This window comes from Accipiter gentilis, chromosome 31, assembly GCF_929443795.1.
Source record: "Accipiter gentilis chromosome 31, bAccGen1.1, whole genome shotgun sequence".
Lineage (NCBI taxonomy): Eukaryota > Metazoa > Chordata > Aves > Accipitriformes > Accipitridae > Astur > Astur gentilis.
The window spans coordinates 19957292-19981340 of record NC_064910.1 but is presented as its reverse complement, the minus strand read 5'-3'; the positions used below and the strand labels follow the sequence as shown (position 1 = coordinate 19981340).

Below are 24049 nucleotides of genomic sequence, written 5' to 3'. Positions count from 1 at the left end.
TGTTGATGTTGAAGGTATTTTACTGTCATTTGCTTAAACACATGGTTCTGAAAAGAAGGGAGCCAATCTTCCTTTATGCCCTGTTTTCTGTACTGACAATGTCCTGAACTAGACTGCTGTATAGAATGTACTACATACAAGCAATGGCTTTTGTAAAGGATATTTTCCACTATGAACACTAATTCAGCTATCAACAGGGACTCCTACTGACTCCTGTTATTTTGTTTTCTTCAGTTTGTGTGTGCAGACATACATACCTCATGCCAGCAGTTGTACATTATCTGGTAGATGATGTCTGAAGCCAGTTGTGGTCTATAAAGTCTGTATCCTTGAGAAACTTTCTCAATCACCTGCATGTTATCATAAAGCTCATAGGGCTGCTTTCCCAAAGTGAACACCTCCCACATTAAGATACCTGCAGAAATATTCATGGCAGTGGAAGGCAAGAAATGAAAGTCAAGAAATGCAAGATAACTCCTTTTTCCCAGAACAAGACACACATGCAACATATAACCGATCAGACTCTTTACAGAGAATATCGTCCAAAAAAAGGTATGGAGATGATTGACAAGTGTGATTCTGTACCGAAATATAAAACAACTTCTACTGCAGAAGGTAAAGTTAGACCATAAAGCTAGTTATAAAATATATTTAGTGTGGACAATGATGGAGAAAATACAAAACATAGGTATCCATGGACCAAATTTTTTACAAAATACATACAAACATCCCCTTATATACGTATGTGTGTGTACACAAAGACAGGGAAGGAAAAACAAAATGACAGCTATAGGTACCTATGTTTTTATAGAACAATAAGAAAATTTTTACTGATTCTTTTAAGAAAGTAGGACATACACTCCTTTAGTAGCAGAAAGGTTTCTGAATACTTTCTAGTGTCAGCTACTCAGACCTGTAAAAACTGGATTATACTGAAACAATAGAAACACTGGATAATATAATCATTAATTCATAATGATAGCTTTGCAAGAAACAGTTTTTGTTGTAACTGAACATATGTGATATTATGCCAACCATAAAGTAAAAAAAAATATTGTGAAATATTTATTTCACAATGATATATAATACTGGCAGTAATGATTTTTTAAAATTTTTTTTTTCCAAAAAGAAATTTATTGGATCTTTGACTTCCCTCCAGCTTCAAAGACTGGAGTATTGTCACAGTGGGATCAGAATAAAATGGTACCTGAATCCCAGCTTTCCCTGATGAGAACGTTAAAAAAACAAGATTATTTGTTCTCTGACATCTGCTTTTGGGATATGAATACATCAGTTCAGTTCTTTAGCCCTTTAAAGCCTCATTAGTAAAAACCAACCAAACAAGAACTGACAGATCCCACTCTCCCCTTGCTTTCACTGCATCGACGGATAGTGTTAAAATGAGAAAAGACCTTCTATGGAAAAATAATGTTTCTCCTTGAAGTTAAAGCCAATATTGAAGTTAACAACAATAAAGCCTGAAGCCAGCATTTCACTGATAAAATAAAAAAGAAAACATATCACCAGAAAATCCAGCTCCTGATGTAATCGTATATATTATAAACAACTTATAAAGGGCATGAATGAGCTGTTTCTCTCCCAGAGTCGTTAATATTAGTAGACTAGCTGAAGTTAAAGATAAGAAGAATCCCAGCATTTGGAAACACTTTCATCTGCTTTATTCATGATGGTTCAATGTCAAGAACAGTGGGTTGCCAATCTTTCATCGACTTGACTACTGCCAAAACTTTCCTACTGGAGGAGCAAACCCATGTAAGTGGAATTTAAGCCCGTTCACAGAAGGTTCCCTTTCCTTTGACACCTTTTGCAGACTTTTAGAAAGACTGAACAGACTCCAAGGATTTGTAAATCATAGCTTGAAAACCACTGAAGTAGAAGTTCAAATGATTGAAATTTCTGGGTAGAAAGTGACTTGCAAACCATCTTATTTTTGCTGAGATACAGTCCCAGCTCACACAGACTCTCTTCCACAGCTGGCTTATGCACAGAGTCCACTCTGACCTCTGTGACTAACAGAAGAGCTTTTTTGACTTGGGCAGCACTGTTTTATGGTCTAGTTACACCAACAGTTTAGTTTACCATGTTAAACACATATAGAGCAAATGGGGAGCAAGCAGAGTTTCTATGTGCCTAAAAGAAAAACAGTAGGGCTAGAAAAATCCCAAGAGGATAGGGCTTGGATGCATAAAAATATTAAACAAGAACATAAGCTGTAACTGCTTTTTACATTCCTTCAGTGTGTAAATATCTAGCGGTTTTGCTTAGGAAGTTGAGGAAATCCAAAGGTAATGGCATATATGCATAGATGTTTATATGTCAAATTCCATACATACCAAAGGCCCATATATCTGACTTGCTGCTGAATTTGGTGTAATGAAAAACTTCTGGTGCTGACCACTTCAATGGAAACTTGCTTCCTAGTGAACTTGTATAGAGGTCATCCAGAACATACCTACAAGGTAAGAACCAAACTGTGAGAGACTGAAAGAGTTAATGTCTCAAACATCATGGCGGGGCAAGTTCTGCTGAACAACAAACGCTGCAGAGCAACAAACCGCGGGTGAGAAGCCGGCCAGCGACCGGACATGGAGGCTGGACTGGGCCGGAGGGTGCGTGGTTCCGTGTCCCGCTGTGCTGAGCGGGCAGCTCACCACCTATGGCCAGAGGTCACACAGCGTTGACGTGAGGAAGGGGCTCACGGCCACCTGAGAGACCCTTCACGACAGCCACCACCCACGTCCACATCCACCTCCACGTCCACGTCCATGTCCACATCCTCCGTCCATGTCCACGACCACGTCCACAACCACATCCACGTCACACGTCCACGTCCATGTCCCACGTCCCACGTTCATGTCCATGTCCCACGTCCCACGTTCATGTCCACGTCCCCCACCCCCAATGGTGCCTGTGCACACAGTCGAGAGCGATATACGTCCTTATGGGCGGCGCCCAGAAGCCCAAGAGGGGCGTGATTGACATGAGAAAAGGTGGGAACTGGGCTATGAAAGACGCCGACACGAGAAGCCCTGCGTCCGTGTCCACCCAAACTGGACCTGTAGGCTGGCTGGACCGGTGCTGGACGCAGGAGTGGTTTTCCTCTTTCTTTCTTCTTTTTCGTAATCCCCACACCTCATCCCTTTAGACATAAACCGTTGACCCAGTCTGGGACTAGGAGCGGATCCAGCCGCTCCTCAGCTTTTCTCTGAGAGGGAGTCTAGAAAGCAAGGGGGTCTGCTCTGAACCTGGGGACTCAACAGGAGGACTCACCTTATTCCCTGAATTGATATATATGGTTAGCACGTGTTACACAGCTTACTGACATAGTTTCATACCAATTCCTGTTGTGAGAAACCCCACCACCTACTGTTATGCCTCCCAAGTTCAGGTTCCTTCTGCTATGAATAAAAAGTTTAACTGATTTTTTTGGTGTTGCTTCACCTTAATTTAGCCTGAGGGAATTCTGAACTCATCACGTCTCCTCCCTGGACTGTCCAGCATGGGTCGTGACACAAACTCAGTTGTGACCGAGTTACAGTGAAATACTATTTACTGCTTCTTCATTGTACATCACAGGGTTCCTAAGAAAAGCCTGGGCAGAACCCAAATTTCCAAAGGATACCTGATAGAGGCATTAGGTATAATCATAGAACAGATCATTGCTGTTAACAAGCTAGAGAAATAATGCAGAATCATGGAAATGCCTGTTGTAAGGATATCTAGCCCAGTCTCCTGCTTAAATAGGATTACTCCCAACATCAGATCAGGTCAGCCATGGCTCTGTGTAGCCAAGTCTTAAAAGCCTCCAAAGTCTGCAATCTCGTAGTCTCCCTGACCCACATATTTCACTGTTCCACCACCCTCCTGGGGAAACATCTTACTGTCCAGCCTGAACTTCCCAACCTGCAGTGTGTGGCCGATATCCACTGCTATATCACCTGGCACTGATAAGACTTACTTGGCTCCATCAGCTTTGTAACTGTAAGTAGCTACAGGCAGCTTTTAGACCCCCTCTTAGCCCCCTCTTCACCAGACTAAGCAGTCTGCTGCCTCAGCCTCTTCTCAGAGGATGTGTTCTCTAGGCTGCTCATCGTCTCCAACTTCTCTCCATTAAGGCTGCTGATTAAGAAGTTTGGCCCCCAAATTAGGTGAAAATCTTGTACACAAATTAAACGCTGAGATTTCATGAAGAACTGCAGCCCCTGGGAAGGACCCGCGCTGGAGAAGTTGTTGGAGGACTGTCTCCCGTGGGAGACACCCCACGGCAGAGCAGGACCAAGTGCGGAGGAGTCCTCCTCCCCTGAGGAGGAAGGAGCGGCAGAGACCAGGTATGACGGACTGACCCCAGCCCCTGTTCCCCTGCACCGCCGGGGGGAGGAGGGAGAGAGAACCGGGAGTGGGGTTCAGCCTGAAAAGGAGGGAGGGCTGGGGGGAAGGTGTTCTAAGGTTTGGTTTTGTTTCTCATTACCCTACTCTGATTTGATTGTTAATAAACTAAACTGATTTCCCCAAGTCAAGTCTGTTTTGCCGGTGATGGTAATTGGTGAGTGATCTCTCCCTGTCCGTATCTCGACCCATGAGCTTTTTGTTATATTTTCTCTCTCCTGTCCAGCTGAGGGGGGGAGTGACAGAGCAGCTTTGGTGGGCACCTGGCACCCAGCCAGGTCAACCCACCTCAGGTCGTTAATGGAAAGGAGACACAAAGAGCTGTATCTGTGCTTAACTTTCCGAACAGCCAGTTGCTAGCTGATTGATGCCAGTAAACTATATGTACACTAACATCATAGCTTCCCAAGGATCCCAATTCTTTTACTTACCTAGTCATCCCAAAATCAGATATTTTCACAGTAAGATTGCTGTCAACCAAACAGTTCCTAGCAGCCTTTAGTAGAGAAATGAGAAAAGAGATGAGTGGAAAAAATACAAAGAGGAGCAAATAACGTCATGTCTTGGTAATTTGCTAATAATAATTTCTGTCCTCTAGCATTTCAATAGATAATGACATTCTTTGATTGAAACAATTAAGTTTGGAACTGCAAGGGAACAGTAAGTAGCTCTCTTATTTAACTTTTTGACTATTGATTGAAAAACTTTCTTTACCCTTATCACAGATTTACAAATAAGGACATTGAGGGATGAGGAAACAGAGCTGAGAAACCCACATTCACCTAGAGAAACAGCAACAGAGCCAGAAACTAAACCCTGCCTTTCAAATGGTGTCCCACTCCAGGGTCCTTTTCAGTAGTTTCAGAATTTACTGAGGCATTGAAATGTGAAAAACATTGATTGGCTTATTTGCAATGCACTATAAACACAGTGGAGCAATGAAAGGTGATTTAAAGAGCTTGATTTATGAGAAGTTCAGTATAAGCCTAGTTCTGCAAATGATAACTTGAGAACATTTATCTAAGGCTGTATTCTCTGCCTGCATGCTTATTAACTTCTGTGAAACAGTTTGCATCTACAGTTTTCAACATGAAATCAAGTTTGTTTTATCTCTGTTTTCCCATGGTGCACAGCCATATATTTATATTTACAGCTTAAACTCTGCTACTTAAGTTGTATGATATTCCTGATTTCCAAATCAGGGTTTGAAAATTGGTGAGGTATGGCTTTAACAACTTTGTTTACACTTAAGACAACTCTTTGAAAGCATCAACAAGGCATTTAAAATGCTACCTGGGGAGACTGCACACCTATTGGAAAATTAAACAAGTCTGTGACATAATTGTTACAAATCTTCCAACATATTTTTGTCTAGAGCTAGAAGGCTAAATACTGCTACTGACTCTGAAGTGCAATGCACCAGAAATTTGGCTAGGTTCAGTTTTAATAGGCCAATAAAATAACAGCTTATTTTCCCAAAGCCAGCATACTTGAAAGCTAAGTTTTGCATAAACTTTCGGTCCAACTCCTTGAAAGGTCTGATCCCTTCATCGAAAGCAACTTGAAATACTTGCTTGAAATCTGGCAGATAAATGTCTTTAAAAGAGCTAAGTAGATGCAGACTTTCAAGTTCTGCTCCTGCTTGCAAAGCACCAGAGTAAATTCCGGTTTATCCTAGTAGTGTTCACACTCGTTTTATGAGAGAAGTAGCTCCCAATTAGAAAAATCCCTAACTCATAAAAAAACAACCTAAGTGACCCAAATCTTTAATGTTGCACCGCTTTCTCCTGGAGGACTGCAGCGTTGTTGGACAGAACCCTTTACTTCAGTGGACTAATTTTACAATCGGATGTCTGTGCTGCCAAGCGGCACGCACATCCTCCAGGCTCGAGCCCGTAACTGCAGGCAGCACAGTATGCAGGGCTGTAGACCTGCTCAGCTCTGAAGCAGAGCAAATTAGCTTGTGGGCAGTGCCGTTTACATATGGCTCTAGCGCTGCTCGCCCAGAGCTGCTTCGTGTTGAGCCGGTGGGGTGTCCCTGTCCAGGGGACCACAGTGCCTGCTGGGGCGAGAGCCAAAGAGCCCGCGGGGCTGCGGGTGATGCTGAGGGGCAGGACTGCCTGGTGTTACACCATGCCCCTGCCTTCCCCGGTCTGCTTCTCCCATAATACAGCTTACCAAATCTCTGTGTATGAACTGACAGCTCTCCAGAAATGCCATAGCATCACAGACGTCGTAACATATTTCCAGAAGCTGAAGGGGTTGTAGTTCCTTCCCATGACTCCTTAAGTAGCTAAGCAGACAGCCATTAGGCATGTATTCCGTCACTAGATAGATGGGATATGATTTTGAGCATACACCGTACAGTCTAACAAGTTTGGGATGATTAAGTTTCCTGAAATACATAAAAATAACCAAATAAATGGAGATTGTTGTGCATTTCTGTAGGTTTTGTTCTTCAAATATTAATACAACATGGTGAAAGCAATTATTGAGACTGGATACAGTCCCATCTCATTTTTCAAATATTCCTTTTCAAGAAGAACTGAGTGTCCTTCTGCTGAGTACTCTGAAATTCAGTATTGATGACAAACAAAAGACTCAGTATTGATGAAATGACAACTCCATAGTCAAAACCTGAAATAGGATTTAGCAGCACAAATGTGCAACCTTAATGGTGGGAGAAAATAGATCCGAGTTGGTGGGGTGGACCTTAGACCTTAACGTTTTCTACTAAAACCATGTTGCAAAATTTTTACATTGAGAATCCTGATCATATCAGGTAGTTAACTGACAGGAATGTAGTGCATTCCTTCAGGATAAGAGATATATGAAATATACTTGAATTCATATGCTTCATTTATCATCTCATGGATTGTCACTGGAAATTATAACATCCTTACCTCTTCAGAGTCAGAGACTAAAACGTCAAGTCTCATGTTCATATTTCTGGCATTTCTCAGTTGTTGATCTGTCTCTCATTCCTACCTGCAGGATGGCAGGAACAGCTTTCTAACTGTTTCTGTATAAATGCTAATGAAGCAGAGTTTTAAGTGACATATGTGGAACCTCTGAAGTTGTGGAAGATAAGTTAATTGCAAACTTTGTAGATGACAGTATCAATCTTTGTGAAGTTCTTTTGGTAATACCTCAAATATTCCTTATGGCTAACTATTTAGCTTGTGCCTAATGTACTCAACACTACTTAATGCTATTTCTAAGAGGAAATTCTCTTTCCTGTGTGTGCTATACATTAGTGATTAATGTTTGGAGAGATCATTATTTCCAAATAATTAAGCAATGCCATAGCTTACATCATGGTCTGAGCTTCTTCTATGAATTCATCTTCTGACATCGCTCCCTCTTTAATCATCTTTATGGCCACATCATATTGTCCCTTCCACTTTCCCAGATGCACCACTCCAAACTGACCACTCCCTAGCTCTCTCAGTATGACAATTTCTTCTCGTTTCAGCTCCCAGATTCCTAGTGGGACAAAAGAAATTCTTTTAGCAAAAAAAATGGACAAATGCAAGCATGTTATCCCCCATATACGATGCTGTTGTTTTCTCTGGAGGGTTGCAGAACCATGCAGCAGTGAAGCAACATACCTGTCTCAGCTTTGTGTTTGAGTTATGGAAGGAGATTACACTTCCTACAAATGTTGCTTGCTACTGCTTAGGTTTAAGCTTTATAAGTAGATTTGAAAAAGGTTTATTCATCAAATGATGATATATTTTCATGGAGGAGATTGGAGAACAAGTATTACTGTGCCAGGTAATGTGGCAAAAGGAAAGAATGGCCATGGCTCAGATGTGTTGGGGAAAGAAGCATGCAAGGTCTTGCACAGTTGATATAAGACCTGACATAAAATGCCTTAACAAGGGCAAAACATGAAAGTTGACATAAAATGCCTTTGCATTCGTGTTGCCCTGGATGTAGACTAGATGCACTTGTAGGAAGGGATACCCTATTTCATAGAACCATAAAGTCTCAATGCTACGCTGGACAAGAAGAAACTACAGAAGGAGTTATTGACTGAAAGATCATCCTTCCCAAATTTTTACATTGCCTCCTGCATGGACAAGCAGAAATGGCCACCAAACAAAGATTCTGTAACCTCCTGCAAGTCTGAAAGCAGTAACAGTCATGATTTTCTGGTTATTCTTGGTGGCCAAGACTGACACCAGTTTCAAAAAGGAAAGTTATCTTCATACCATTTCCTAATGAAGCTGTGGATGGAACTTTATTTACTTGTGTAGACACTGCATGCCGGAGCCTTGTCACCATACCTGCAAAGAAAACCTGTTAAAGGTCACAATATATACACGAGTCTTCTGAAATCAAAGAAAATACAGGGAAACTAATACCTCCCTCTCCCTGCTATATTACAACCATCCAGGTAATGACAGATATTCAATATTCAGCAGCTGCTGCATCAGTTCACAAGATTGAAAGTTTTCTGTGCTTAAGGGCTGGTCCAGCAGAGGTATTGCAAGAAGAGGTAGTACAATACCAAAAAAGCACTGTACAGCAAAAGAAAACAACTGTATTGATTGTGAAGATATTAGATCAAGTTTCACCCAAACTCTCCCAAAAGATGTTTCAATAGAGTATTCAGTATTGGAAAAGATTCACCATAATGCTGAGAAGTCCAGAAGCCTACGCCAAAGCCAATCAAATAGGAAGAGCATATAGGATTACCGGCTGAGTTGTGCTGATGGTAGTGTATAAGCTTGGGAATTGATTCAAAACAATATTTTTCAGAGAGGTAATACTTGTTCTCAGGGGTTTTGTGTACATGGTAATGTTTGACTGTTCCTTTTTTACTTCTGAAAAACATCACAAAGTGCAGTACATGTCAAAGCCTTGCGAAGTGCCTTCCAGCCCATACATTAATAGATTGGTTAGTTGCTGAATGAACTGCAACACTCCTGCTGGGTAAATAACGAAATAGGTAGTAGATGTCACCAGGAAGACTGTTACATTTGCCTCAGTCTGCTTTTGCCCTCTTAACACCTGCTGGCTATGTAGCACAGGCTCCTCGCGCTTTGGAGACTTCTGCTGCACACTCTGATGTAGTACTCGTCTCCCAGTGGTTAAATCTAGAGCAAAAGACTTTCATATACTGCCCTTGCAATGGTTCTACATCTAATTTTGAACACCTCCCCTTCCCTTCTCCTTCCCCCTTCCCCTTCCCCTTCCTCTTCCCCTTCCCTTCCTTCCTTCTTTCTCTCTCGACCCCGCTATTCCCCCAGATTATGTGCCTGCCGTGTGCCTATGTTTAGATGAGACAATTCTGGACCTCTGCTCCCCTGTTCAGGGAGGCACTGTCATGTATGAATTCAAATAACTAATACGACCTGAATGTGCCTGAGGTTCACCTTTCACACAATGCAGAGATTTTGTTGTTGACCAGTCACACCAAGCAGCATGCCCATAGCACACTCATAGAAATGGTACATATTCTTTGGATACTCACTCAGGAACCTTGCTGAATACAGACACAGTATACATTCCTGCTTGGCTAGATTTCCGAACCACAAAGGCACCTTCCTTCCCCTAATTAAAAAAAAAAAAAAAATTACAAGGAACAATGAGGTTGGTATTCATTTTAGTGAACTTTAGGCTTTTACACTGTAATGTCCATGAAGGAGAGAAGGAGACATGACTCCTCTGACCTCCTTTAAAGACTACATTAAGACAAGATGAATTATGCCTTAGAAATATTTATTTCTCTCCACTAAAAAGTGGGTCTAGGTAACTGGTTGTGGTATCCCACTGTAAATGTTTAAAGTTAGGTGAGTTGCACCCCAGCCCAGACATGAAGCAAGTAGTCTGCAATTTTGTTTTTGTGCACAGATACAGATTTCTAACTGGGAAGATGGAGAGTTGTTAAACTCATCTCCTTCCTCATTTACTCTCCAGAGAGGGTAACACTGCCACATACATCCCATTTGAATAAGAGCTCTGTCCACCACCCTTAGTTCCTTTACATAATGCATTAGACTGATTTATTTTCTATTGCCAAAGTATTTCTGAATTACTGAATAAATAGAAAGATTTTCACTGCACTCTATTATATTTGGACTAATTTTAGTCTTTATGTGGTACTCCAGTCCTAACTTTCACTATCCACTTCTACTTCTGTCAATGGTTTACCGCACTGGGCTGGAAATTCTGGTTTTCAGAGTTCATTTAACAGCTACACCTCTAATGTGCCAGGAATGACTATTGCAGGGAGGAAAGAAGAGATCTAGAACCTCACATACAGGCCAAGTTTCATTGCTGTGAAGTTCAAAGGAAACTTCACGTCCCCTTAAAGTTAACTGCAGTCAGTATCCAGCACCTTTTGGGACTGGGACATAACCGCCTTTCTCCAGCGACTTGCCACACTTGAATTTCACCCCGGAACCTATGGTGCAGGTCTAAGGGAACGGACACTGAGCCAAGGCTCCCAAAGGGCTGGGTTATATCAAACTTGTTAGTGGCCGAGTACCAATAAGAATGGCTGTGAGAAGGCAGCAAGCCACAAGAGGAAAGCTCGTTTACACAGCGCATTCAAGTGCAGAGCATGGCTGAGGCTGGGTGTTCTCCAGAAAGGTACGTGGACATGTCCCTCTGCAGTCGCATGCTGTAAAGACTGGTCCACACGACCAGTCCTATGGCGCTATCCATCCCTGCTCCTTGTCAGCTGCATCCAGCCAACGCTCAGTGGGCATAGCACTTTGCTCAGGGTTGTCTGGGTGAACTTCTTCTACTCCCTGTTTGTGTGCTGTAAAACCATCACAGAGGATTCCTCTAGACTGACCTGCAGAAAAAGCCACAGGGGAGCAAACAAGACAGGCCTAGAGGTAAAACCAAAAAGCAGAGCTGTGAGGGGAAATGCACTCAGCGTGGCTTTGCTCCAGACGTATTTTAGAGGTGCAGCATTTGTTCATTTATGTAGAAGAGCCATTAACGCATCCAGGCATTTTTGGAGATCTGTTTATCAATACCAAGTCAGCACAAGAGTTTCTAGCACTCTGTAATACTACAGCTATTTGAAGAACATCAGCATCCTCTAGCTACACAGTGTAGCAAAGACAACAGACACAGAAAAATTTCCATGGTTATTCATATACAAGCGATAAAGGATATGTACGACCTTCTGACGGAGCAGCTGCTCAGACTGGGCACGGGAGATATTACCAGCATACCAACTGCAAAGAGAAATATTGGGCTTATTATTCACAGGCTGATTTCTGAATAAGGCACAGCAGACACACGAAAATGACAGGCATTGTAAATATTTTCAAAGCTGCTTTTAAAAGCCAGAGAGTAGACTTGGGACTTGTCCTGCCTGTGTGATTTTAGGCCATGAGATAAAAGAGAAAACACTAGTTCCCATCTGCTTCCTCTCATCCATCCAGTGGGGCTCCTCCTGAAATATCTTGCCCCGCTCTGTGACTCTGACTTTTTACAGTACATCCTTAGAGGAGGATCCTGCTGCTCTAATGCTCTGCCAGGAGCTCTACCAGGAGCAGTTTGCTCTGTCTCCCGCAGACCATGACACAGCTGTCTCCCTAAAAGCTGGGAGGTGCATAATTGTCCTCTAACCTTGTCATAGTTGTCATAACATTTAAGTAAACTGAGAGGTCCCAAATGGAGGAAACAAGCCAAACATCCTATATCAGATGAGCTCAAGGAGCTCCAATGAAGCCTTTTTAATAGCAGTTCACTTTTATGAAGCATCCCTCGATTAGCATACTAGACTGATTTGTCTAAATGCGTTTTTTTGTCTGAAAACAAATACATTCATGCCTTTGGAAGTCTGTGGGCAGTGATGTTGCTGATGACAATATCTATAATTATTATCATGACAGCCATATGTATTGCTCTAGGTATAGTGAACATGTAAAGTGGAAAGACAACCTCTGCCCAAAGAATCTTTTGATTCTCATGAAGACATATTCTGTATACTCACTCATGCGTAGCAATACTCTGCTCTTCTGCCAGCGTCTGTTCACTGACACTGGAGTTTTCACTGCAAAGACAAAACAACACACTGAAACTGTGAAAAACTGGTTATGAAAAATACCTTCCTTGGGTTAAAAGTCATACTATATATATTTTTTGAGTAGTTATGCCGTGGTTGAAGGTGGATATTTCAAAAAGTTGAGACATATTTAATTGTCTGGATTTTTTCTGACTTGGTAAACACTTATACAACCTTTCCCCTCCACTGTGCAATGTGTTGGAAAGCCAAATATTCTCTGTGCATGCTGTAACAGGCAATGAAACTACATATTCCTTTAGCGACTTTTTGAAGAGATTGCATCTACCTTTTCATAATTTACATGGGAGATTTCCAAAACTGCACAACCCTAGACTTCCCCAATAAATGTTCTTAGCGTGACAGACAACAGGAGTTCATGTGGCAGAAAAAGAGGCCCCTAAAATAACCTCTTGTGCAGAAATAATGATTCTTATTTATGCTGCTTTTTACAGGATACTGTAAGAGTAGGGTTTTTTTTAAGGAAACCTCTGAATCTCGTCCCGTATGGTTTACTATGAGACAATCTGCTATGTTTCTGTCAGATTTTTGTTCAAATACTTAGGCTTATGTTTAATGCTTACAATTTCATGTCACCTTACTAAAAAGGAAAAGATGGGTGTGATGTATCACTTTGACAGACCTGGATTCCCTTTACCTTTTACAGGACTACTCACATACACACAAAGGCACGAGAGTGCTAGCGAGGCTGATTTAATGCTGAAATAAAAGTACAAAGACTGTAATCCCAGGGTCACTGAAGTCAGTGGCAAAACCCTATTGATTTAAATGAAACCAGGATTTTCAGCTGATGTTTTTTGCCTTAATGTATGAGTCAAGAAGAAAAATTGTATCTGATTCTATACCTTTCAGTAAACGTTATGCTTAGTACTCAGAAAGTTACTTCAAAAGAAAAATATTCCAGAAATAATCTGCCTAATCTTTACTAGAGCTGCGAGGAAAACATTTAAGCAGTGGATGGCTGCATATTTATTCACCTTGGCTTATCATCATCCAGAGATAACTTTCTCAAGTAAGCGCTTGGTATGAAACCTTCATTCCTGCAAAATAAACAGTACACAGTTTAGCTATCGTACATGACTGCATCTTAAATTTGGTCCCTTAAAATAGGAAAAGGGATTAATCAAAAAGTCACTTTTTAGAATGCCACCAACTGCTCATGGTTAAAACGTTTCTGCTTTTACTTACTATGTAGAAAAACACAGAAGTAATTTGTTTTAGAAAAATACATTTCGATGAAGTACTCTTTGCTAGTCATTGAAATGGATTCTTCCTCAGAGATTGGATTCATCATATGGAAGACTGGAGCAGCTGTTCAACAATTTCATTACATGCCAAATCAGCTGCTGTGATGAAGGATGCCGGTGACTAATGGGTGCCGGCAGAGCATCCAAGGTCGAACGCAGAAAGTCAATAGGTAGGCTCAGCACTCTTCCTGACCCAACGCCAGACACAACTGAGAAGTTAAGCTAAGTGAATACGGACGGCTGAGCTACCACTTATAGCAGCTGGCAGTACGGCATGATGGACCGAAGTTATGGGGGCCAACAGGCATCTATCGTTGTAAGGAGGTGGGCTGTATGCTGTGTCCATCAGAAGGATAAATAGGGGGAATAAATTGCATACTTGAGTATGGACGGACACAGAAAGGAAGAGTTTCTTTAACACAGATCTCAGTAGAGCAAGAAAAAGACTAAGAGTGTATGAAAACAGGTGAAACGGGTAACTCCTGATGTTTGTTCCTACTACATTCAAGAAAACAAGATCTTCAATTTTTTTCAAGCAGAATTTAAAGGGTTTGTTATGATATATATATGACTTGTCTTTACAGAATCAATACTGCAAAAGTCTCAGTTTCTCAAGGCAGAGAAAAAACTGTAAACGTTCCCCCTTTTTCTTGATCTCTCTCTCTGCTCCTTCATTTACCTTAGAGCCTTCTACTCAGGCTCTATAAGCAGAGCTGCCTGTCTCATATGTTTTTACATAGCCATAAACAGTCCAGTGAAAGCATTTAAGCTTACTAATACCCAAGCTTACTAATTTATTATTGTCTTTGAGTTTCCGGAGTTGTGTGCTGCTTTCTTCATCCAGAACAGTATGCCAATCCTGTGAGTCACAAAGTGCAGACACTTAACCTTAAGTTAAGGTTGCTTTATTTGTTGGTTTTCTTGCAGTTGTACACTTAATCAGTGAATTATGAGTGGATGAAGTAATTTCATTCTGTTCCAAACCAGTTTGGGCATCCCCTAGCTCAAAATCCTTCCCTTCCACATTTCTGTCATGTACTTAAAATCAAACTGAGCTACTATCCATCATGAGACAGACAAGGAATCTTATCTCTTCCAGGCAGCTCCTGTTTGTTGCATTGCCTTTGTTTCCAGTGTGCTCCTAAAGCTGTTTCTCATTTAATAACTTGAGAAGAGATGCTCTTTTCTGCCCCAGCTGGATGTTAATGAAAAATATCTTATTTTCAATGGCTGAAGGGAATTCTTCCACTTGTGAACTTCAAAGAGAATAATTAAACCCTGTGCAGGATAGGCATGCACTGTCTTTGTGGAAAAGTACTGCTAAAGCTGGGGAGAGACTGAAGTGGTAAGTGATTCGTGCCCCAGCAGTTCTCGCTGGCCTCCTGTGCTGTCACTGATATGCAATAGTAATGGCATTGGTCTAAAGACAGTGTGTGCATGAAATAGAGGCAACATTTGTGAGGCGAGTTTATCTTTTTATTCACTTAAACTAAATAGTTGGAAAAAAATTGATAGCTTCTGTGTACACAAGCCCTTCTTCAGGCACATATCAAAATTAAGGCCACTGGATGCTATCTTAGCTAGTATAGTAGGCAGTGACTGTTATAAATCTTACTCAACCTGGCAGCCAAGGGTGGTAATGAAAATGGACTTGTACAAAAGACAATTAAGCTTCTAGAGCAATGTTTAAAAGCTAACATATGTCCTGAAAGGCACCAGGACTGCCAGCAGTGCTGCCTATGAAGATGAGATATGTGGAAGACCATGGTTGTTGAACAAAAGTATTCTGCAGGGTGTACTTACCCTTTCAAATCCCTTACTTTCCACCAGTCGGAATCTTCCTCTTGCAATACATAGTATTTATTGTTTCTGACAAGCTGGACAGCTGAATTTCCTTTGGGTTCATAGTTGCATTGGGCCACAGCCATGTTCAGGACTGACTTGTCTGATGATACCACCTGAGGCAAGCTTCTACGCTTCTGCTTTTGAAGACAGAGGAAATAAAATGGTAAGGAGATGCAGCACAGGTGTCATGGTTTAACCCCAGCCAGCAACTAAGCACCCCGCAGCTGCTCACTCACTCCTGCCTGCCCTTCCTGGTGGGATGGGGAGGAGAATCGAAAACAAGTAAAACTTGTGGGTTGACATAAGAACATTTTAATAATTGAAATAAAAAAGAAATAATAATAGTAGTAATGAAAAGGAAGATAACAAAAAGAGAGTGAAATATAACCCAAGAAGACAAGTGATGCATAATGCAATTGCTCACCACTCGCTGACCGATGACCAGGTAGTTCCCCAGCAGCAATCCACCCCTCACCCCCAGCCAGCTCCCCCCAGTTTATATACTGGGCGTGACATCAAATGGTATGGAATATCCCTTTGGCCAGTTTGGGTCAGCTGCCCTGGCTGTGTCCCCTCCCAACTTCTTGTGCCCCTCTGGCCTTCTTGCTGGCTGGGCATGAGAAGCTGAAAAATCCTTGACTTCGTATAAACACGACTTAGCAACAACTGAAAACATAATGTTGTGTTACCAACATTCTCATACTAAATCCAAAACATAACACTATAGCAGCTACTAGAAAGAAGATTAACTCTATCCCAGCCAAATCCAGGACAACAGGGTACAGTAAGAAATAATGCATGTACATGATCACTTATATCTTCAACATGTATAATGATATTAGTCAAATTAATCAAAGCTTAGAAGATGGGCAGAGACAAGCAGCTTTTTCCTCATCCATTTAGAAGCACAGCCCAGATACTGTTGTCCACATGACCAAATTATGCTTTACTATAACTACATGCAATGATGTCCAGTTGTCTAAAAAAACCCCATCAGAGTATTATAAAATAACTTTTGTTTTTTGAATGGCTTTTGATCAATAGTAATGTTACCATGAAGCACAACAAGCATTAGTCAATCGTTACTACTAACCACTGAAAGCAAAAAGCTATGCTAATTCTAAATCACTCCCTTTTGTTACCATGTTTTATTGACATTTCTCTGCTAAGCATGTTGGATATAAGGAATCCCACTCCTTGGTGCCTAACTTTCCCTGTGCAGAGTTAAACAAGTATAGGTATGTAGCTATGGGATTCATTTTACCTAGTTTTGACTCGTGTCTTCATGTGAAATATGTCATCCTACAGAAATGTCTACCTCTTGTCACTGATTGTCGAGGAGGGCTACATAAATGACTTGGATAAGAAGCCTGTCATTAAAGTTAGGTGACATCATTCAAATCATGGGCAAAAGAGCATTTAAAATGAAGGCACTGAAATGAATTTAGAAATCAGGGAAATGTCATAACTGAGAAAATCTAGACATCACAATTCGTTAAGAGCAGAGAAAACTACACTTGAAACACAGACAGCAAATGATGAGGGAAAATAAGAAAGACTTAGGAGAAAAGGCTCCAAATGCCACCTATTTATTATTGAAAACCACTGTAATGCAATACTAGGGAAGAATGCCAAGTGTCCTGAAGGAGGCTGTGATTCCTGTAAATCAAGTCCAAGTGACCATGGCATTGTATGTTTGCTTGTTTCCTCTTTATTGACATTTCTTTAATTAATTTCAACAAGGAGAAACCAAAGAGCCAAGTGAATGCCTGATTAAGTCCACTGAGCCAGAAGACCACACATGATTTCTTCCTGCAAACACACAAAGTCTCAATCTAATCTCAATAAGCTCCAGTGGAGATACTCATTCTTTAAAGGACTCACTCACAGCAGAGTCCTTTTCATTTGACTAGAAGTAGGTCTGTTACTCATCAAGTACTACCACTTGAACCCAGTAAGTGTGGTTCCTGTTGGTCATATCTGACTTCGGTGGAAAGGAGCTTATAGCTTGAGGGCCTGTATTAGGCAGGATTCAAGTCTTAGAATTGCCTATTTGCTTTGTAGAATAATGACAGAACTAGATTTGCCTGCAGTTGTCAAACTGCAGTTGCAGTTGTTTTTCTGATGGAGAAAATTATAATACAGAGATTAAACTGTTTTGTCTTTAAAGCATCTAATGATGTTAGAGCAAGCTGATATTCAGTAAAGGTATTTATGAGCTGATGTTCACCTCTAACATTTGGACTTGGTAATTTTTGGAGATTAAGTTGTTCTTTCTTAATTTCCTGTGTTTTGCTTGTGGAATGATCCGAGCATCATCCTCTGATGGAGCTTTCATCTTTTTGTGTGAACAGAAGAAATCGCAGAGCATTGGCCAAAGTGAATGGTACAAAGAATTATTATCATAGAAATGACTTTTGCTTCTTCCAACCTGCCAGGGAAAAGAACTAGCCAAAGATGAGCACATCAGATTTGTATCCCTTTGGGTTTCACTGCTGGATGTGTACTTGTCTGTTGCAATATTCTGGATGGACTTCATCTGTAACCTGGTACAGATTAATGTTCTGATTTGTGTCCATATATACAGCTTTTCATTTCCAGCACTGGCTGAAAGCCCCAGAGCATTTCCTAATAGTAACTGAGTAGGTCTTATTATTTCCTTTATGCTGACAGTGATATTACTGTGGTTTTCATACTGATGACTGTGCCACTGTCGTCTAGAAAGAAACGTAGGTGACAATCTGCGATTCAGCTGCGATGTGTATATGGGGAACAGTTACTGCAGAACTGCACCCCTACTGCACAGCTGGAAGGAAGCATGTGCAGGATCACTTCAGCTTCCATAAAACTTGGCCAACACATAATCATGGGAAGATATGAGTGTGCACTCAGTGGAGTTCTCTCTGATCTACTGCAGTATTGGTCTCACCTACATGAACCATTTTCCATTGCAAAGACAGTGGATGCCAGGCACCAGCAGAGGGGAAAATGTTTCTCAGGAAGGAAACTCCTGCTTCCTGCTGTTATCAAAGCACAGGGGAACTGCCCGCTGGTTCCCACGAAGGGACCTTTGTGCCCACTATTCTTTGTAATGGCATCGCTCTCTAGGAATCGGGTCCCCTGTGAGGGACTAGCGGTACAATGCTGAATGATGCAAGGGACAGAGGCACCAGAGGTGCAGGATGTAAGCATGCAAAAGTCATGCCTCTGGTCAGTTTTGCCTATATGCAAAAGGAATGCCCCTGGTCAGCTGGGAAGAAAGCAAGGGAGGAAGACTTGCAGAGGCTGGAGAGGCGAGGGACGTGAACTGAGAGGTAGGCAGAAGGAAGGATGGGGGTACGGTGGTACCTTTGATGATCAAACTGAGTAGATGAAAGGGCAAAGTAAAAATGTGCGGAGAGCTTATAGAAGTAGCTCTGTGACTAAATTTAGACTGTTCCTCACCATGGGAAGTCAGTATTAGCCTTCTTAACCTAATTATATCAGATGGCTTGGGAAAATTAAGTCAAGTTATTCTAACCAGATGTGTTAGTTATCACATCTTCATTTAATGAACCTGGTTTAGAAGTACCCATCTGAATACTGTCATGTCCTTGCTTTTTATATTTCCTTTTCAAAATACCTTCTCTGAACTAAAGCAGATAATAAAAATAAATCATAAAGGCCTAGCAGAAGCCAGTACGTTCAGCAGCAGATTTGCATGACTGATGATCTCTCCAGATAGACAAAGCATCTCCTGATGGAAGCCAGGCAAAACAGACCACGGTATGCAAAACTAATTACGCTGCTGCGTGTTCACAATGCTGTTACTTTCAAATCTCATTATCAGAAAAAATGTCAAAAGCTTCTTTGTTCATAGCTTCTTTCCAAGGCTTTATTATTATTTTTCTTAAAGCTCCATTTTACGGCTTTTGTGATTTTACCTTCTGTCTCTTGATAATCTATGTGTTTCTGAAAGCTCTTGCTGTTCATGTCAACTGTATACACAAAAATTCCAGCTTTTTTCTTTTTGAAGTTACTTTCTGATCAACAGAGGGAAGCTAGGAAATAGACCCAGACTGTATTCTAAAGATACAGAACAGAAGACAAATTAAAATAAAGCAGAAAATACAGATTTAAAAATCCCATGATTTGAAACCCAATCTGGTTTAATTTGGAGGAGGCTGTGTAACTATGTGTGAACACACCGTCAGACCATACTGTAAGTCCTTTTTTTAAGAGATAAAACCATCATAACTTAAGCCTTTTCTATTCTCCTGTCATTGTTACCTCCTTCCCACCTACAAACCTCAATAATTAAGCTGGGCAGTAAAACTAAGATCAAAGATACCACTATTGCCCTTGTATTTGTACAGGAGGAGGTTGAGGAAATAACCATAGAAGCACATCTTCCAGTTTACTTTTATTCTTAACCCTGCCAGCTGTTGTTCTTCATCAAGCAACTGCTGTGCTAGAGGACTCAGGCTGAATCAAGCATGGGTAGTACTTTTTGGCATCCTGGTGTCCTGTTTGTCTCTGGGTCTGTGAAAGCCTGCCTTTCTCAGACAGAGAGTAAGGCCAGTCAGCGCTGGCGAGACACCATGCTCTTGGGTTTCTGTCCGATATAAAGTCAAGATATAGGCAAGAGCGCATAAAGAGCTCAGATGCACTTCCCAATTCATTAACTCAGAGGCTGCCTCTATAAAGTTGGGCTAAACAGACGTTCCTAAACAGGCATCTGTACTCCTGACCCAACCCCAGAGGATCACAACGTGGGACTTGCCAGAGATAAATGCAGTTCATCCACCATTTCTCACCCAGGCAAAGCAGGTATATTTGTTCATATCTTCAGTTACAAAGTTTTCTCCAAGTACTGTGAGTGCCATTTTCACTGGGGAGGGTGGTGGAGGGGAGTTTTTGGCATCCCTAGGAATGGGGACCTCCCCCACACTGGAGACCTAATTTTGATGGCATTCCCTGATCCAACTGGAAATAAGTGTGTAAAGTAAAAGACATACCTACAAGGGCTGTAGCCAGTACTGCCACCAGCATGTTAAAGTGAACTGAATGTGGCTGAGACTTTCCCAGTTTGCCACGTGGAGGAGGGCTTCCCTCTGACATGCTGATGGACACAAGGATGCTGAAGCTGCACTGCAGATTAGAGGTCTACGCCAGCTTCCAGTGAGTGGCTCTTTACAATTCTCCATCCCATCCCACAGCTTGCCCTATCACCTGGATGCCAGATATTTCCCTGTAGCCAGATACTCAAACGTTTTCACCTACCAGTGTTTGAGGGAATGGAGGCAGTGGTTTCACAGACTCAGTTGTACAACACAGAGTCACAACTAGAAGAGAGGGAGAATTAAAGAAGAAACCATGAATTTAAGTAAGGCTTTATCTCTTGAGGCTTTCTCACTTGTGGATCTATACGGTGGCAGAAACAGCATCATGACAGCTGACTTTTAATCTCTCTGAAGTATCGACATGCTTTAGCTCTGTATTTTCCAACCTTCTCTTAATTCAAGCACCACCTCAATATCTTTAAAAACCCCATCAACCATTGTTTTCATCTATGCCAAAAAACAAATTCAGGGACATTTGCAGTCGTATTTTGTTCTATGGTTCACCCAGTTCTGTTACCTTATTTAGAATAATAGAATCATAGAATCATTTAGGTTGGAAAAGACCTTTAAGATCATCGAGTCCAACTGTTAACCTGCCAAGTCCACCACTAAACCATGTCCCTCAGCACCTCATCTACACGTCTTTTAAATACCTCCAGGGATGGTCACTCCACCACTTCCCTGGGCAGCCTGTTCCAATGCTTGACAACCATTTTGGTGAAGAAATTTTTCTTACTGTCCAATCTAAATCTCCCCTGGTGCAACTTCAGGCCATTTCTTCTCATCCTGTCACTTGTTACTTGGGAGAAGAGACGGACTCCCACCTCGCTACAACCTCCTTTCAGGTAGTTGCAGAGAGCGATAAGGTCTCCCCTCAGCCTCCTTTTCTCCAGACCAAACAGCCCTAGCTCCCTCAGCCGCTCCTCATAAGACTTGTGCTCCAGGCCCCTCACCAGCTTTGTTGCCCTTCTCTGGACACGCTCCAGCACCTCCATGTCTTTCCTGTAGTGAGGGGCCCAAAACTGAACACAGGACTCGAGGTGCGGCCTCACCGGTGCCCAGTACAGGGGGATGGTCACCTCCCTGCTCCTGCTGGCCACAACATTTCTGATACAGGCCAGGATGCTCTTGGTCTTTGTTGCCACCTGGGCTCATACTCAGCCGGCTGTTGACCAGCACCCCCAGGTCCTTTTCTGCTGGGCAGCTTTCCAGCTACTTTATTACAGCCTTGTTGAACCTCATACAATTGTCCTCGTCCCATCGATCCAGCCTGTCCAGATCCCTCTGTAGAGCCTTCCTACCCTCCAGCAGATCAACACTCCCACCCAAACTTACTGAAGGTGCACTTGATCTCGTCTAGATCATTGATAAAGATATCAAACAGAACCAGCCCCGGTACTGAGCCCTGGGGAACACCACTTGTGACCGGCCGCCAACTGGATTTAAATCCACACACCACCACTCTTTGGGTCTGGCCAGCCAGCCAGTTTTTTACCCAGCAAAGCATACATTCATCCAAGCCACGAGCAGCCAGTTTCTCCAGGAGAACGCTGTGGGAAGTGGTGTCAAAGGCTTTACTGAAGTCTAGGTAGACAACATTCACAGCCTTTCCCTCATCCACTAAGTGGGTCGCCTTGTCATAGAAGGAGATCAGGTTGGTCAGGCAGGACCTGCCTTTCATAAACCCATGCTGACTGGGCCTGATCACCTGGTTGTCCTGTATGTGCCGCGTGATGGCACTCAATAACCTTCCCCAGCACCGAGGTCAGACTGACAGGCCTATATTTCCCTGGATCCTCCTTCCATCCCTTCTTGTAGATGGGTGTCACGTTTGCTAACCTCCAGTCAACTGGGACCTCCCTGGTTAGCCAGGACTGCTGATAAATGATGGAAAGTGGCTTGGTGAGCACTTCTGCCAGCTCCCTCAGTACTCTTGGGTGGATCCTCTTCGGCCCCATAGACTTGTGTGTGTCTAAGTGGTGTAGCAAGTCGCTAACCATTTCCCCTTGGATTATGAGGTCTTCATTCTGCTCCCCATCCCTGTCTTCCAGCTCAGGGGGCTGGGTACTCAGAGAACAACTGGTCTTACTATTAAAGACTAAGGCAAAGAAAGCATTAAGTACCTCACCCTCTTCCTCATCCTTTGTGACTGTGTTTCTCTCTGTCCTTTATTGGATGCAGGGGTTCTCCTGAGCCCTCCTTTTGTTGCTAATGGATTTCTACGAACACTTTTATTGTCTTTTATGGCAGGAAAAGGAGAAGTTCTAGGTGGGCTTTGGCCCTTCTGATTTTCTCCCTGCATAACCTCACAACATCCTTGTAGTCCTCCTGAGTTGCCTGCCCCTTCTTCCAAAGGTCATAAACTCCCCTTTTTTCCCTGAGTTCCAGCCAAAGCTCACTGTTCAGCCAGACAGGTCTTCTTCCCCGCCGGCTCATCTTACGGCACATGGGGACGGCCTGCTCCTGCACCTTTCAGATTTCCTTCTTGAAGGACTTCCAGCCTTCCTGGACTCCTTCGCCCTTCAGGACTGCCTCCCAAGGGACTCTGTCAACCAGCTCCCTAAACAGGCCAAAGGCTGCCCTCCACAAGTCCAAGGTAGCAGTTCTGCTGACCCCCCTCCTTCTCCAAGAATTGAAAACTGTCATTTTGTAGACCAATTTGATTGCATACAGAGGAAAACATATGTATGTACGCTTTATTTTTATCCTGTTTTTCAGAAATTGTTTCATTGATATTTTTAGTCTATGAAGCAGTGAATAAGAAATACTGTTTTCAATTACCCAGTGCTTACGAGACTGAGGCTGTCTGGAGTCATCCCTACACAGACAGTCTCCCTGTGCTCCACACATCTATCTTAGCAACCTTTGGAATTTATTTAGGAACAAATTTAGTGTAGATACAGCACATTATCCTACATGCATTATTTTCTCAGACATAAATGAAGCATTCAATATACAAAAATTCTCTTTTTAATTCTCTTGGCTAATCCATCCATGACTGGTAATGAGGTATTTCCTTGTCCTTGCAACTGCCCGGGGGTTTCATGGCTTTATTTGCTTTTGTAACAAGTGGTTTTGAAGCTAGAGGAAGCTATTCAAGTTACTGTTACCAATCAGCTGGCAACTCTTTACATTATTTACTGTTCCATAATGATGAAACCTGTAGTAATAGTAGATAAGCCTATATAATTAATTTCAATTTTCAAAAGCATATGCCTGTTACAACCAGACTTACAGATCTAAATCAGGTTCCTAACTGCTCACACCTACATTTTTGGATTTAATTTTGGATTCATACTTTTTTGATTGTGACTGTAACTGCTTAAGACAAAGGTTCAATCATGATTGAAATCAGTGGATCTATGAGTGCTCTACAATTCCAAATAATCAGG

The 24049-nt window shown here is 42.1% G+C and overlaps 1 protein-coding gene across 1 annotated transcript in view; it reads right to left on the bottom strand.

The window, feature by feature from the left end:
* BMX (BMX non-receptor tyrosine kinase) overlaps positions 1-24049 on the bottom strand; it is a 36387-nt gene that overhangs the window by 1172 nt on the left and 11166 nt on the right. The window contains exons 5-17 of the mRNA XM_049834150.1: positions 20818-20879; positions 15514-15692; positions 13441-13503; positions 12374-12433; positions 11555-11609; positions 9890-9969; positions 9112-9239; positions 8625-8699; positions 7722-7893; positions 6586-6802; positions 4839-4903; positions 2355-2473; positions 258-415 (exon numbers count right to left, since the gene is read on the bottom strand). Coding sequence (XP_049690107.1) covers positions 258-415; positions 2355-2473; positions 4839-4903; positions 6586-6802; positions 7722-7893; positions 8625-8699; positions 9112-9239; positions 9890-9969; positions 11555-11609; positions 12374-12433; positions 13441-13503; positions 15514-15692; positions 20818-20879 — 1433 coding nt within the window. The remainder of the gene's footprint in view (positions 1-257; positions 416-2354; positions 2474-4838; positions 4904-6585; positions 6803-7721; positions 7894-8624; positions 8700-9111; positions 9240-9889; positions 9970-11554; positions 11610-12373; positions 12434-13440; positions 13504-15513; positions 15693-20817; positions 20880-24049) is intronic.